The sequence below is a fragment of the Mus musculus genome, chromosome 10 (genome assembly GCF_000001635.26).
Source record: "Mus musculus strain C57BL/6J chromosome 10, GRCm38.p6 C57BL/6J".
NCBI classification, from domain to species: domain Eukaryota; kingdom Metazoa; phylum Chordata; class Mammalia; order Rodentia; family Muridae; genus Mus; species Mus musculus.
Genome location: NC_000076.6, coordinates 60,782,074 through 60,797,496, shown reverse-complemented (window position 1 = coordinate 60,797,496; position 15,423 = coordinate 60,782,074). Strand labels below are relative to the sequence as shown.

The window sequence follows — 15,423 nt, the reverse complement described above, 5'->3', positions numbered from 1 at the left end:
CACACACACACACACCAAGGCAGCGTGGCATTTTCTCCAGCAGCTGAAATACTTTCCCTAGAACCTCTACTCCTGACACCTGGGTCTCAGGACAAGCCATGGAACTTAGAAGCACTGCCTGTTTTGAGGAGGGAGGTCTGGAGTGGGGAAGGCTTCACCAGAAGTCAAACAGCATGGCGGTCTCCCGGGTAATCTTCCTGGTTTCCTATCAGGAAAAGGCAGAAGAAGCCAAGGGCGGATTTGCACAACGTGCTCTTACCATGTTCCCTCCCAACCCCCAGTCACCAGGGTCCTCACATATACATGGCTGTTTCTCTTGGATTTGATCCCCAGTCCTGCAGAGCATCCTTGTGATGGGTAAAGTTCCTCCTGACAGCAAACCAAGCATTCAAAGCCACTCTGCCCAAGGATGAGGACCCTGCCCTATCTAAGGAGCAGCTCAGGCCTCGGGGTGCAGGCCTGTGGGGGTTCCTGCAGACCAGTTTTCACTAGAATTCTGCAGGCTGAGCCAGGATGGAGGTGGCTGTCGTGGGCAGGACGGAGGTGAGTCAATGGGGTAAAGAAGATAATTAGGAAAATGACAGTGACTAATGTAATGGACAGCCCTTTATAGTTTATAAGGTGCTTCTGCACTTATAAGACTGGGGTGTTTACTTACCCAAGACTGTGAACAAGACTGAGGAGCCTGGAAGTTTCAGTGCCATAGGCAGATAGTTCAGCGTCTGCGGGGCAAACTTGTGCTCTAGTGCCCTGCCCTGCCCTGGCCTGGTTACTCTCATACTGTGACTCTGTTAATCTTAGCAGTGGCCCGGGAGTCTCAGGGTGACTCCCATTTTATAGAGGAGGAAGTAGGTGGCTGGGGCAAGGTTGAGGGTGGAGCTCGGGTCCTGTCCACTCATTTGGGACAGGCAGCAGGGCAAGCAGTTCTTGAGGCGAAAGCCGTTGTCTGTTGGGGACCGTACCTGGGGCTGCACAGCTCATGGTCTGAGCTGAAACCTCTGAGAAACAAGGCAGTGGCTGAAAGGGACATTTGTCATCATCTCTGCTGGTGGGGACATGCAGGAGTAGGGCTCGGTGGTCCAGCACTGATATTTTGGTGCCTTTGCCTCTGTCACGAGGGGCATCTGGGCTCCACTAAGCCTCGTTGATGCTGTTCCCACCTCCAGAAGCCAGAGCTCTGCATGGGAAACACATCTTAGAATCCAGTGCTCTGTGCCAGAGGCCACAGTCTGAGGAGGCGTGGGGGTGCTGTGAGGGAGGTCAGAGAGAGGCTGGGCCTAGACTATATAGGTCTCTGATTGCACAGGGTGTGGCCCATAGTCCTGGTGGCTTGCTGCCCTGTTCCCTAATTAAAGTGTCCTTTTGAAAAATGCCCTCTGGTCCTGGCTCAGCAAAGCAGATGAGGCAGTTATGTCCCCTAGTCACAGGGACTCCTTGTCTTCCATGCAGTGCCCGGAGGCCCAGGACCTAAACTGTGAAGGAGAGGCTGGGGCTGGCAGAGCTGTGTCCACCCAGTCTGGTCCCATTGCACACTAACCTCTAGGGCGGCAACTCTTCCACACCCTGGCCGCAACAGCCAGGATTAGAGGCACCATTGAGAGGCTCTGAGGGTTCCAGGCAGAGTGGGCAATAGGAAGCACCTTAGAGGCTCCGTCATCGTGGGCTACCTGTGGCGAGTGGACAGTGGTTGTTGGAGCCTGGCGTTGGGCTGGGAGAGGAGGAGAGGGGCATGGGGGCTGCGTGCAGAGATGCCCTCTGCCATGTTGGGTGGCTCTCCAGGGAACACGCTGCTTACTTGAAAAAGCTGCCTTTGGGTCCATGCATCAGAATGGCCCCTGGTCTGCACTAGGGTTTAACAGGACCTACCCAGGAAGCCTCAAATCCACAAGGTTGGAGTTGCAGGCTGACTGAGCATGGACACTGGTCACTAAGGACATCTCTCCATGTCTCTTCCCTGCCCTCTGTATGCCTAAGGTCGGATCACCCTGGATGGAGGGAGGGTGGGGACCCGTTAAATCAGGGATTGTGGAATCTCATCTTCACTGCACTCTGTACTAAGAAGGGCTCCGATGTGCTGTCCAGATGTGCTGCGATCGATTAGTGATGTCTGTCATGCCTGGGGGGTGTGCCAGAGAGCCACTAACTTAGCCCCTGGAATAACTTTTTCCCATCCACACTGACTGACATCCTGAGGCCAACAAGGCTCAGGATGGAGTAGACAAGGCCCTTTCCGCACTGGCTCTGTATCCTTGGATCCTGCATACCTGACAAAACACGAGTCTGAGATTCTAATCTCTGGACCTCATCCTGCTGGTCAAACCCAGTGTCTGGTCTTGAACATTATAAACAAGGCACCCTGCCACACAGCAACACCCTGGCCCAGGTTCTTCATCTCTTAAAGGAAGAGGGGGATTCCAGCGGGCTTCCCAACTTGCAAACTGTACGGCTCTCAGGCTTGCCTGAGCCCTGCCTGCACTTTGCCCAGGGACCGCTGCTGTCAGTCAGGGTCACAGGCTAGGCTAGAGTTTAGCATCTGCCCTTCCTCACCATGTGATTGAGACTGGGTTGTTTAAGCCGTGACCCTTAGTTTAGTAAATAGGTGTGCTATGTCGTCTTGAGGTTGTTGTTTGAGGCCTGTGACCCTGGGCTTAGCTGAGAGCCACATGGATGGCTCTGTCCGTGTCGTTGCACGTCTGACCTCTACCTTGGATGGGAATGTTGGCGTGGGTGGGGTAGGGGTGAGGCAGGAGCATAATTTCAAAGGGGTACAGGCCTGGACTCTCAGAGCTCAACTCTCCCAAGACCGCAGCCCCCAGCCTGAGCTGGCTTCTCCGCCTCCCTTTAACCAGCCCCATAAAAAGGGAGCGGGCGGGCAGGAGTCCCGCTGCAGACTTTGTAATGTGGCTTGGAGGCGGCCCCTGCGCCTTCCAACCAGGCTGTAATTACGGCTGGCACCAGACACCCCCTCATTACCAGGGCCTGCAAGGAGCGCTCTAATTACAGCATGCTGGCCGGCTGGAGAGGCTGCAGGGGCCGGCCACAGAGGTGGCCTGCCTCTACAGGGAGGCACTGGGAGCTGGCTGGGGGGGTGGGGGCTGGGGGCTGGACTTGGACTTGGGCACACTCCCCAAGGCTCCCTTGTCTGGGAAGGTGAGGCCTCCAGAGGAGAGTCTGGGGACTTCAGTACTTTATGCAAGAAGCATTTCTTAAGCATCGACCATATACAAAAACATCTGGGCTATCAACTGCTTGCCCTGGCCTGCATGAAGACCTGGGTTCAGTCCCCAGCACCCCATAGGAAGAGGTGCAACAACAATGTCGATAATCTAGCTCTCAAGAGGAAGAGGAAAAATGTTTCAAAGCTCTAGGTTATCCTTGGCTACATAGTGAATTGAAGGCCAGCCTGGGCTTCTTGAGACCCTGCCTTTAAAAAAAAAAAAAAAATTAAAGATATCTACCGCATCCCAGCCTAACGCAGAGGCACAGCAATAGACAAGGTATTGCCTTCATGCCGTTGAACTCAAAATGAAAGCATGGTGAAGCCATGCTGCTTGCGATGGATGTGAAGATGTCCCTGTCCCAGGCTTCAAGAGCTTCAGTCAGTCAGTCTCCCAGGACCCTGTCGCTTCAGTTGGTACAGAGGGGTCTCCAGGCCCTGTCCCAGGGTCTTTAGATTGCTCGGCACCCACACTCATGGTTAACGGCAGTATGTTTCGAATGCACCATAGCAGAGTGTCTGTCCCCTGGGACCCTGGGTTCTGGAGGGGCCTGGATATTAACAAGGAAGCATACCAGTGCATCTGAGCTTAGGAGGCGGCAGGGGTAGTAAAGAAAGACTAGCCAGAGGAAGAACAGGAGGGAGCCTGGTGGGGGCGGTACAGGGGTTGCAGGCAGAGCAAGGCTCTAAGGAGGACTCTATTAGGTAAGGCCTGAGGAAGGAGCCAGGAGTCACCAGGTAAAGGCAGCGGAGTGAGAAGGCAGCCAGCCTCTCATGCCCAGGTACTGTCAAGGTGACACTCAGGCTCCCAGGTGGAAGCGGTACAGTTTCTGCACGCTGCTCACACAGCATTGGCCTAGGTGTACACAGATAGATGCTTAGTCCGGGGTCAGCTCTGCCTCAGTGCTCTGTGACCTCAGGCCACTCACACCCTCTCTGAACTGCGGCTAGACATCATCAGTCCCTCACCCCGAACTTGCTACTCTTTCCCCACCAATGCCAGCTCTCAGGAATAACAATAAGGGGACCTTGAAGCAATAGAGACTGAGAGGGGCCAGAGAGCTGGGGCGGAGAGCTCAGGGCTGACCATTCTCTGAGCTTTAAGAGCCACCCGGAAGCAGGCACAAAGGGAATTGTCCTGAGCGCCAGGCAGTCCTCAGCTCCCAGCTGGGGAGGAAAAGCGAGACCTTTTTGTCCAGGGCCAGGGCTGAGACAGTGGCCAGTGACGTGCCTGGGAAAAGCTGTAGTCCTCAGCTAAAATTAGCCACCCACCGAACCTCTGCATCAAGGGCAACCCGCCGCCACCGACACAGCTATTGTTTTGAACTTTGGATCCCAGGGGACTTGAGGAAGTTGGTGGCTGTCCCTCTCCCGGATGATATGAGCCACTCTTGAACCTCAGAAATGTCCAATAAAAGGACCGGAGAGTGGACAGCCTGAGAGGGAATCTGCTGGGCTACCCAAGGCCACAGCCTCTAGTCCCTGTCTTTGAGACACTCTCCCCCACCCCCCCACCCCCTGGGCCCAGGGCTTAATGAGGGGCAGGTGTTAAACTGGGAGGAAGTTAAGGACATTTTGAAATACATGCAAGGAAGCAGCCTAAGGGATAGGCTTGCTCTTTGCTGGTGGCACATCCGCTGCCCCGAGGTTGGACACCCGGCTTTGACTCTGCCATCTAGTAACCATGTGACTTTAGGTAAACAGCGGTGATTGATTGAGGTCCTGTGTATGACTTAGACGCTCACGATGATGGTAGCAGAGATGCGGAGCTTCTAGACTGGAACCTCCTCTTGTTGCCTGGTTCGGTTCCGCTCTGAGCGCTGCCTCCTCTGTCCTCCCTGGACATTCCACAGTGTGACATCTGTTTAACAAGAAGAGGGGGTGTTTTCCTAGGGAGGACAGGGACCAGAGCTGGCACCGTGCAGCTGTGTCTTTCCTTGGGTTCCTTGTGAAAAGTCACCTAACCAACCGTCATAGGAGCTCACCGTCATTGAGCTGAGTCAGCCCAACTCAGTGCCAAAGAGCTTAAAAAGCTTAAAAAGCATGCAGAGGAGGGACTCAGGTGTGGGAGCTGACACTCCTCTATGGACTTAGGCGAGTCCCCAAACTTTCCTGTGTCCATTTCCCACCTCCGAGGACTGTTGACCAGGGAATGTGGGTGTGGAGCCTGGGAACGGTGCTGCTTCCCTAACTCTCCCAGGGGCAGACTCCCCACTCCCAGTACCAACTTCTCTGGTAGCGTCCAGTGACTTTCTGGTTTCCCTTGGGGGCTTAGAGGGCTAAGCAGGGAGCCATGACCTAAGGTGGGGAAGGGTCTGAGGAAACTAGAACACTGGTATCCACAGTGGTAACTGGAGGCATAGCCTCCCCTAGGGTGCAGCTCTTACCATGCAGCCAACAGCCTACCGTTCCCAACGTCTCTGGGGGTCCCAGCAGGTCTCTGCCCCAGCATGTTTCTGGAGGCTCCTCCAAGACTCTGGGGAGTTGGCAATCCTCTTCCATGCTTCCTCCCCATGGGGAGACTCTTGAGGCTCTCTGCCCAGCCTGTGGCTCTAGCTCCCTGGGAACCCAGCCTTCGTCCTTCCTCCGCTCCTCCACCCGGTACTGCTGTCCCCGAGTACCTTAGTGCCCTCTCATGCTTTCTCTCTCTGGTCCCCAACTGCCTCAGAGGTGGGTACCATGCCACCACACCCACTCTACAGATAAACAAACTGAGGTCTTAGGTAAGGTATTGGGCTGGTCCAGAGTCACCCAGTGGGCCAGTAGCTGATCAGGGACCATTCAAGTGTTTTCTTTCCTTAGATCTAGGTTTCCTTCCTTCATTTACCCAAGAGCTCCATGGATAGGAACTAACCAAGAGCCTGTTATGTCTCCAGTTTATGCCATGGGGTGCATCTGAGATGGGGCCAGCTCCCCTGAAGTGACAGTGGGTCCTGTGACCTGGAGTGCATTTCCTGCAGTTCCTGGGACACTTGTGTCATCCCCTGCCCTCCTGCCCTCTCACCCGCCACCTGCAGCTCCCTTAGAAAACCAGGTGAGCAGGCCCAGCCCTGAGCCAAGGCGGCCGGGTGATTACATCAGCAGGTGCAAACAGGCAGGTGGAACAGGGACCTGTGTCCCACGGGGCCGGCAGCAGCTCCATCTGCCCCACAGAGTCTGTTTCATTCCCTTCTTCCAACTTGCATCAGCCTTTTACAGCTCTGTGTCATCACAGAGTAGGCCAGGTAGGGGCTGGAAGTCTGCTGGAACCCGGGAAACCTGAAGCTGTCTGTCTATCAAGCCCAAGCCCTGCCTGATTGAATGCCTGAGATTGCAGCACTCCAGAGGCATGAAGACTGCTGCTACAAGTTCAAAGCCAGCCTGGACTATGTAACAATAGCCCTGTCTCAAAAAAAAAAAAACAAAACAAATGCTGTTAGCTGCCATGAGGCCCACCTGCCTTTCTTCTAAAGACAACAAGACAGATAGACAAAGCTGAGAGAACAGCCCAGCTGAGAAAAGGGTTTTCAGACCTCTGAATTTAAAGCAACCCATCCTCTTGAAATTGGCAGAACAAATTAAAACGATCCCATTTTCCAGATGGGAAAATCAAGGCCCTGTGAGAAGTGGACTCTCTGAGGACAGCCCACTGGGGTGCCAGATAGTACCAGTAGTTTCTAGACAGACAGACAGACCAAGAAGGGCATGGAATGGTAGAAGCCTAGAGATGAGACATTCCTACGCCTGTGGGGTATCAGTAGTTGATGCCCGCTTCCTGTAGAAGGAAGCTGATGTGGAGGGAGGGGGAGGAGGGAGGGGAGGAGAGGGAGGCTATGTATGAAATTCTCAAATAAAGTATTTAGGCTAGGTATCGCAGTGCACACCTTTAATCCCAGCACCATGGAGGTAGAAGCAGGCGGATCTCTGTGAGTTCAAAGCCAGCCTCTTATATAGAGTCGTCATGTCTTGAAAAACAAAAATAAAAAATTTAAAAACATAAAACAAACAACAAAACGAAAAAAATCAAGCCATCAAAGACCATGGTGGAACGGGTTGGTTTTTATTTTATTTTATTATTTTTATTTATTTAATTTTTTTTTTTTTTTTTTTTTTTTTGGTTTTTTTCAAGACAGGGTTTCTCTGTGTAGCCCTGGCTGTCCTGGAACTCACTCTGTAGACCCAGGCTGGCCTCAAACTCAGAAATCCGCCTGCCTCTGCCTCCCAAGTGCTAGGATTAAAGGCATGCCACCACCACTGCCCGGCTCCCAAACCATTCTTAATGTCATCTTAATGTCAAAGGTATGATTATCTTTATAATCAGAACAGACCAAGAAAATTGTTTATTAGAAGCAAATGTAAGATTTTAATTTACTTACTTATATGCTGTCAGGGATTGAACCCCCCGGGCCTCTGCATGCTTGGTAAGTGCTATACTTTGCCCCCAGCCCAAATAAAGTCCCTGCTGTGCCCTGGGGGTCTAGTGCCCAGTGGCTCTACTGATGGGGTTCGGTGTGATCTAAGGCCAGAACACACCCTCTCTGGTTTCTGTTTCAGAGGGCAGTTATCAGATGAGCTCTGAGGATCCAGGCTTCCAGTACGTTCCTGTGGCCCAGGCTCTCTCCTGAACCCCAACTGCTACCCTCATTCCAAGGATGCACAGCCAGAGAAAGTCGGCCTCCCTAGTGGGCCCAGCCCCAGGGCCTCATGGAGTTTGCTTTATAGTGACCTAGCTAGCTTTAGGGCCTGTACGCCAAGGCCACATAGTGAAGGTGAGAGGGGTGGGTGTGGGACGCTTGGCTCAGGGATGTCCTGAGCTCACAGCACTGGAGCTGAGACGTCACCCCCCCCCCCAAGAGCCGGGAACCTGGGAAAGGGCTGCACTGTACTGTAAAGAGAGAGGTCAGGGAGGGGAGTTCCAGGGACCTGGAGATGGCTTGGATGGCTCTATAGTGGGGTAAGGGAAGCTGTTGGAGGGACAGCGAGGACTCTCAAGACCGCCCCAGGCCAGGAGCAGGGTGGGTCCAGGGGTCAAAGAAAGAGCTTCAAAATTCATCGGGGAAGAGGGCCTGCAGGCTGGGAGGATACAGGAAGGAGCAGGTTTGCCTTGTAATCTGAAGCATCAAATGGTTATCCGCAGCATCTGCGGTTATCCGTGCAGCGTCGGGGCTGGCTGAGGGGTGAAAGAAGAGAGGACCAGGAACACACTTCTCACCCCGTCCACAGTACAAGGAGATCACTTCCCTCCACCCCCGCACACTTCCCCTCGTCTATGGGAATAGCTGAGTGTTCGGTGGATTCTGAAATTGGAAGTCACCAGATTAAAAAAAGGATGGGAGGCTGGCATGCCTTGCGGAGGGTTGGCGAGGGATGGCGGCGGCATTAGCTTAGTGCCCCGAGGATGGAGCCTCTGTCCTAGCCAGGATACAACGGTTCTGATGTCTAGGGAGATGGTAATGGGTGATTTCTGGTAGGGTGCGTGTGATTCTCGGGGTGTAATCTTAGCTTATTGTTTGGCTAAAGTGCCCACAAACAGGTCTGAAATTTGGGAGGGTCAGGCTAAGGGGAAGGGGTCCACATGCTGGGCTTGAGGCTAAGGTCTGATTCTCACCACCGAGATGACAGACACAGCTGTTCTCAATGGTCCAGGGGATCATGCATGAATGTGGATGGATGGTCTTGGGTGTGTCCTTTGACTTTTGAGCCTCCATTTCTAGCCCTGTAAAATGGAGCAGTAACTCAAGCTTGTATGGCTGGTATATATGGAACCATAAAGGCTTTTTTTTTGGATGGGAGAGGGAGTTTCAAGACAGGGTTTCTCTGTATAGCCCTGGTGTAGACCAGGCTGGTCTCAAACTCAGAAATCCACCTGCCTCTGCCTCCCAAGTGCTGGGATTAAAGGTGTGCGCCACCACTGCCCGGCACTATAAAGGCTTTTAAATGCGAGACCAAAGGTCATTTTCTAGAAGAGGAGGGGATGAGAAGCCTTGGTCCCCTTACCCAGGAGAGAAGGACGCAGAAGATGGTTCCTCGGGGCTCTGAGCCCACCAAGCCTGGCACTGAAGTTAGCTATAGAGGTGTCCATGCTAGGCAGCCCAGGGTTCAGAGGAAGGATCTGGAGGGAGGCCAGGCAGCACAGCTTCCCCAAGGGCCTCTGTGAATCGGGTCACCCAGTGACCCAGTGACCCAAGGACTGTGTGTCCATTCCCACTCTTGTAAGTAGCATGGGCTACTCTAGCCTGATGTCTGGGCCTTGGAGGGATGTGGGCATCTGGACCCTCCTTAGGTTTGGCCCTCTTGACAAGGCTACTTCCTGTGGCCATCACAGCAAATGACATCATGGGCACGGATGGGTCTGTGGAGGGTGTGGGAACAGGGCTGGGTGAGAGGCTTCCTTTGTTAGGAGCAACTTGGTGTCCTCCAAGCTGGCCAGCCCCCCATTTGTCATCAGTAACGAGCATTGAAACAGCCTCTGAGGGGGGACCACAGCCTGAACCCCCACAGGATCTAGGGCCAGATGGAGGCAGTGTTCTGTGTCCAAGGAGGGGCCCAGCCTGTGGGGTTTGTGTTTTTAAAACATAATAATAAGTTGGCTCATCTCCTCCATCTCTGCCCGCTCCCCACCGAGCACAGCGGCCCGCAGTGAATGGGAGAGATTTTCCATGCAGTGGGAGTCAGGGCTGGGAGAATTAGCCGGTGTCCAGAGCCACTGTGCTTGCTGATGATAAATGTGCCCAGCGTGGGACAACTCTGCGCACACTTCCCTTACCCCCTCCTCGCCTCCCTGTCCTGTGCCAGCCAGCCCTGGACACATGGTCCTGCTCTGCTGTCGAGAGATTCCTAGAACCGTGCCAGGATCCCTCGGCCTCAGGGATAAAGGCAGGTGATGGATATGCCTAGACCCTCCCTGCCAAGCTGCAGCTTTGTCCTGGGACCTCTACCCTGGGAGCAAAGCCCGGCCTCAGAAAGGAATGGTAAGCGTTCATAGCCCGATGTGGGACACTGGGTGTGTACCCGCCACAGCCAAGCACCTTTCTCTTGAGCCCTGAGCCAGAAACAGAACTCAGATCCGGCTGGGTTAGTGTGTTGTGTGATGTTGTCAGTTGCTCCCCATTTCTGAGACTGGTAACATGCAGGACTCTCAGGGCACACTGTCATCCGGTTCCTTGGGTGACAACCCTCATGGCAACACCCTCAAGTTAGCAGGCAAGAGGCAAACCACTTTCTCAGATCTAATTCAGACTGAGGAGTTGAACCAGGCTAGAGAGCTCTGGACAACCTGCCCACTCCTGCTCAGCCCCAGCCTGGGGTCAAAGGTCACCTCAGGGGAGGCAAAGCTACTCTCTCTTCATAAAGTGACAAGAGTGGGGCTGGTGACATGGGCCTGTGACTCAAGCGCTCAGGAGGCTGGGGCAGGAGGATCAGATCTGAGGGCAGCCTGGTCTACAGAGAGACTTTTGAAGGAAGGAAAGAGAATAGTGCACTTAGGCTGATTCCTCTGGGAAGCTGCTCTCTGCTTGGTTCTGTGCCTCCTGCCTACTCCAGAGCCTCAGGTTCTGGCACCTTTGGAGCCAGCGCCTTCACTGCTGGCACAGCCCAGGCTCTGGGGAGAAGCCTGTGGACTGACAGTGTTTCCATCCCCACTGCCTGTCTCCATCATGTCTCCTGACATGAACACGGAGGTCCGCTGGAAGAGTGTGGTACATCCTCTGCCCTCCAGAACAGTCATTGAGACGGCTAAGGAGCCTTGGAGCTCCCACGGACAGCGCCTGCTCAGTCCACTTGGCCTCACACCTGCCTGTGTCCCTGGCCCAGAGAACAGGGACCTTGTCTCTAGGAGGACAGCGGGGGGGGCGGGGGGGGGCGGGGGTTGGACTCAAACCTGGACTCAGAGACAGGAGACAAAAGAGTTTGAGAATCTGGGGGCCCAGATCTCCAGAGGTGAGGTGGCTGTGTGACCTCCAAGACTAGTGACATGGCTGGTCCCAGAGACTAGGAAGCTTTGTGACCTCCAAGGTCAGTGTCCTGACTGCAATGGCCAGCCAGTGGCATCTGTGAGTCTTGTCTGTCAAAACCGCCAAGGCGAGAAGGGTCCTCCCAGGCAGGATCCTTGGAAGTGTGTGGTTGCCCGCGTGAGTTAAAATTGGTGAGGAGTTGGGGTGGGGGATGACATTAAGATGACCCCCACAGAGCTCTCATTCCATAGGGTCAGAAAGCCAGGAGCGAGGCTTAGGTAGTGCACCCCTATTACCCCAGCATCTGGGAGGTGGATCTCAGGTCGGCCCAGAGTTCAAGGTCATTGTCACCTACCTAGAGTGTAGCGAGTCTCTGCCTGATGCCAGGTCACAGCCCTGGGCAGAAAGGCTCCTGGAAGGTAGAGTCTGGGACCCCTGCTTTAGGGATGCAATTCCCAAACTAGGCTGTGCCACCTCAGGGTGCTATGGAATAGTTGTTTTAGTAGTAGAGGAAGCTCACTGTTTTAACACTAATGTTACCTGGCTCTCTTTTAGTTGGCCAGGTCACTCCATAGGAACTAAGGACTCTGTATAAATGGGGATGGACGGGAAGTGGGGAGGGCAGCGTCTACTGTGCTCTGAGAACTTGTGCTGTGCCCAGCAGGTGCACACAACATCCATCCTAGTTAGTAAGTTGTAGAAATGGGATAAAACAAGTGTGTGTGTGTGTGTGTGTGTGTGTGTGTGTGTGTGTGTATGTACTTGTGTGTCTCTATGTGGGTGCGTGTATTAGAAGTTATAATCCATAGATTCACATATGAGAAATAGCATGAAATACCAGTTTCTCTGAGCCTGGGTTCCCACACTTACGATGATTCATTTCCAGATCCACCCCTTTTTCTACAAAACTTTATTCCACTGTGTGTGTGTGTACCACATTTTCATTATAGCCATTTATACTATGTCCGTGTCCTTGCTCTTGTGAGGAGAGTAGTGGTATACGTGGCCGTGTGATTATGCCAGGTATTTTCCGAGTGATGACTCAACTTTTAGGAATAAATTCATACTGAATTCCTTGACTCTGACTATATAATAATAATAATAATAATAATAATAATAATAATAATAATAATAAAAAATTCTTTGTGGCCTTGTGATACCATTAAAACTGATGGATCTACTAACAACTAGAAACTGTTGTGCTGTGTTGATGGTGATCATCAGATGTAGCTAGGGCCTAGGAAGCATCCTCTAAGCAGGACCAGGCCAAGTACCTCATCCTTGGCTGGTGCCAGAGGACCTGGTAGAGGCTACCATGCCTGCTGCACTCTGTTGGCGGTGGGCACAGGCCGAAGGTCCTGTTTCTTGAGTGCAAACTTTAGCTCTGCTGTGTGAGCTTGAGCAACTTGCTCATCCTCTCTGAGTCTCAATTTCTCTTCTGTAAAATGAGGAGACAGTCCGGGTAGCCCTGGCAGCACTCGGGAGGCAGAGGCAAGCGGATCTCTGTGAGTCCAGCCTGGTCTACAGAGTGAGTCCAGGACAAACAAACAAGTGAATGAATGAGGACAACAGAACGCACCCAGAGGGGTGTTGCAAGAATTTAATAACTCAACTGTTTGCAAATACTCAACAGCTCACTGCTTGGGTGGGCATTTGGTAAGACTTCATTGGGGCAATTTGTACTTATCCAGTGGTGGGCTCACTCCAGACCACCATGTGATCTTCAAAGCAGGCCTAACCAGAGGCTGGTGCTTCCCTCCAGTCTTCCTCTGCAACCAAAAAGCAGGACTCCCATAAGACACACTCTGGTTCACATAGAAGGTGCTGGAAGAAATGGGTTCGAGTCCCATTGGCTGGCTTCTCCTTAAGCACTAGGTTTGGTGTGTTTTGTGTGTGTGTGTGTGTGTGTGTGTGTGTGTGTGTGTGTGTGTGTGCACAACACACTCTCTCCCCCTTCCCCACCCCTCTAAATCCAGTATCTTTTGCCCCAGTCTTTTTTTTTTTTTTTTTCTTTTTTAGTTTTTCGAGACAGGGTTTCTCTGTGTAGCTCTGGCTGTCTTGGAACTCACTCTGTAGACCAGGCTGGCCTCGAACTCAGAAATGTACCTGCCTCTGCCTCCCAAGTGCTGGGATTAAAGGTGTGCACCACCACTGCCCCGCCTTTTGCCCCAGTCTTAGGAGAGTCTCCTGGTGCACAGAGAGAAAAAAACAGACACATTTTGTCTATTCTGCTCTGAGGGAACTGTCCCCTGCCCCTCTGCCTACAGGGGACTTCCTTAGGGCCACACAAGGCCTTTTGACCTTACAGACAAGTTCATGATCCCTATTTAGGCCTCCTGGGACCCCACTGCCTCTACAAGCATTTGCTTGGTGAGAAGGTCCATGTACACACACACACACACACACACACACACACACACACACCCTGCATTTGATTCCATTTTCCCAGCAATGAACCCGGAGCACAAGCCCCCCCACTGCTTGTCCCAAGCTGCCGCAGATTGTTCTGCATTTGTGATGCAAAGCCAATTTTCCTAAGTGAGTTGTGACCAATCACAGGCCTGGCCTGCTTTCCTCCCATCCTGTTTGTCTCACCTCCCAAGGTGCTGTTCTTTCCAGGGACTCAGGCTTTTCCACCAGGCCCTGTGGGGGAGGAGGTGGCCACTGGTTTAGCCTAGCTGTGTGCTCTAAAGGTTCTCCCTTCTGCTAAGGTGTGAGCCTGAGAAGAGCCTGCAGGATGCTTAGAGCCCTGGGCTTGGCATTACCACCCCCACACAACATACCCCAAAGGTCCTGGATGCCTCTGTGTCTCCAGTGGGGTTGCTCAGGACGGTGATGGCTTTAAGGCAGAGCTGGCCTGGTTTGTGCTTTTGTCTCAGCCTGTATGTAGACATGGGAGATGACTGAGGCCAATCAGAGCAGATCTAGTGGGGGTGCCCTTGCCTCTGGACCACTAACATGCCAGGGCTGGCCAGGACGGGAAAATTGCCGGCTCTGGAGACCGTGTATGAGTGGCAGTGGATGAGGTCCCCAGGATGAGGTGTTCATGGTACTCTCCCTCCACAGGCGTTGACTCTGCTGGCCAGGTGCTCCCAGACTCCTACCCATCAGCCCCTGCGGAGCAGCTGCCGTACTTCCTATTGGAGCCACAGGACGCCTACATCGTAAAGAACAAGCCAGTGGAACTGCACTGCAGAGCCTTCCCTGCCACGCAGATCTACTTCAAGTGTAATGGCGAGTGGGTCAGCCAGAATGACCACGTCACACAGGAGAGCCTGGATGAGGCCACAGGTGAGGCTGGCCCCACCTGGGCTCCTCAGAGATGCCACAGAGCCATGGTGCCCCCTGGGCCTTAGGCTCCCCTCCGGTTCTCCAGGTGGGGGCTACAAGCCCCAGCAGGGGCTCCCCCACCCTGCCACACAGTTGGCCAGTCTTGAAGTTGCGCACCAGACAAGACAACACCTGCACTGGTGTCTTTCCATAGCTTCTTGTTAGGGAAAGATGGTACCATTTTCTGGTTACATTCATGGTGTGTTTCCTTGCCAGAAGCTGTTCTTGGTATAAAAGAAAGATTCATTCGTGTTAAGTGGCCCTTACACTTGGGACCAGGAATGTTTCAGATTTCAGAATTTTTTAGACTTTGAATTTGCTCAAATTCTGAATCAGATAGCCCCCTCCTATCTCAAGGAAGGAAGGAAGGAAGGAAGGAAGGAAGGAAGGAAGGAAGGAAGGAAGGACGACCAAAACCAGAAACAACATTCAAAATGCCCCAAAACCTGCAATTTCTGCTGCATTCTGTCAACAATCAAGTTTTGGTTTTGGGCTGGGGTTTTGTGGTGTAGGGTTGTGATCTCAGCTACTCTGGAGGCTGAGGCAGGAGCGTTCAAGTTTATTTTGAGTTTATTTTGGGACCCTATCTCAAAATAAAGTGAGAAGAGGGTCTCTGGGCCTATGGGTCGGTGGCAGAGTGTTTGCCAGTACTCACAAGGCCCTGGGTTCAGTCCCTTACAAGGTATAAAATAAAATATAATATGAAGTTGGCTGGCAAGATGGCGCAGGGTAAAGGTACCTGTTTACAACCTGAGTTTAGTCTCTGGCCGCACAAAGTAGAACTGACTCCAGAAAACTGTCCTCTGACTTCCAGATATGCCGTGACTCACGCAAGAACACACACACACTCACACACATACACATGTGCATGAGTTCACACACACTAAATGTAAAAATATTTTAAATAATACGATTTCATCAGCCAGTGGTAGCACACACCTTTAG

At 52.8% G+C, this 15,423-nt stretch overlaps 1 protein-coding gene across 2 annotated transcripts in view; it reads left to right on the top strand.

The window, feature by feature from the left end:
• Positions 1-15,423, top strand: part of Unc5b (unc-5 netrin receptor B) — a 68,988-nt gene that overhangs the window by 34,085 nt on the left and 19,480 nt on the right. For both annotated transcript variants that reach the window (NM_001359273.1, NM_029770.3), the window contains exon 2: positions 14,215-14,439. In NM_001359273.1, coding sequence (NP_001346202.1) covers positions 14,215-14,439 — 225 coding nt within the window. The remainder of the gene's footprint in view (positions 1-14,214; positions 14,440-15,423) is intronic.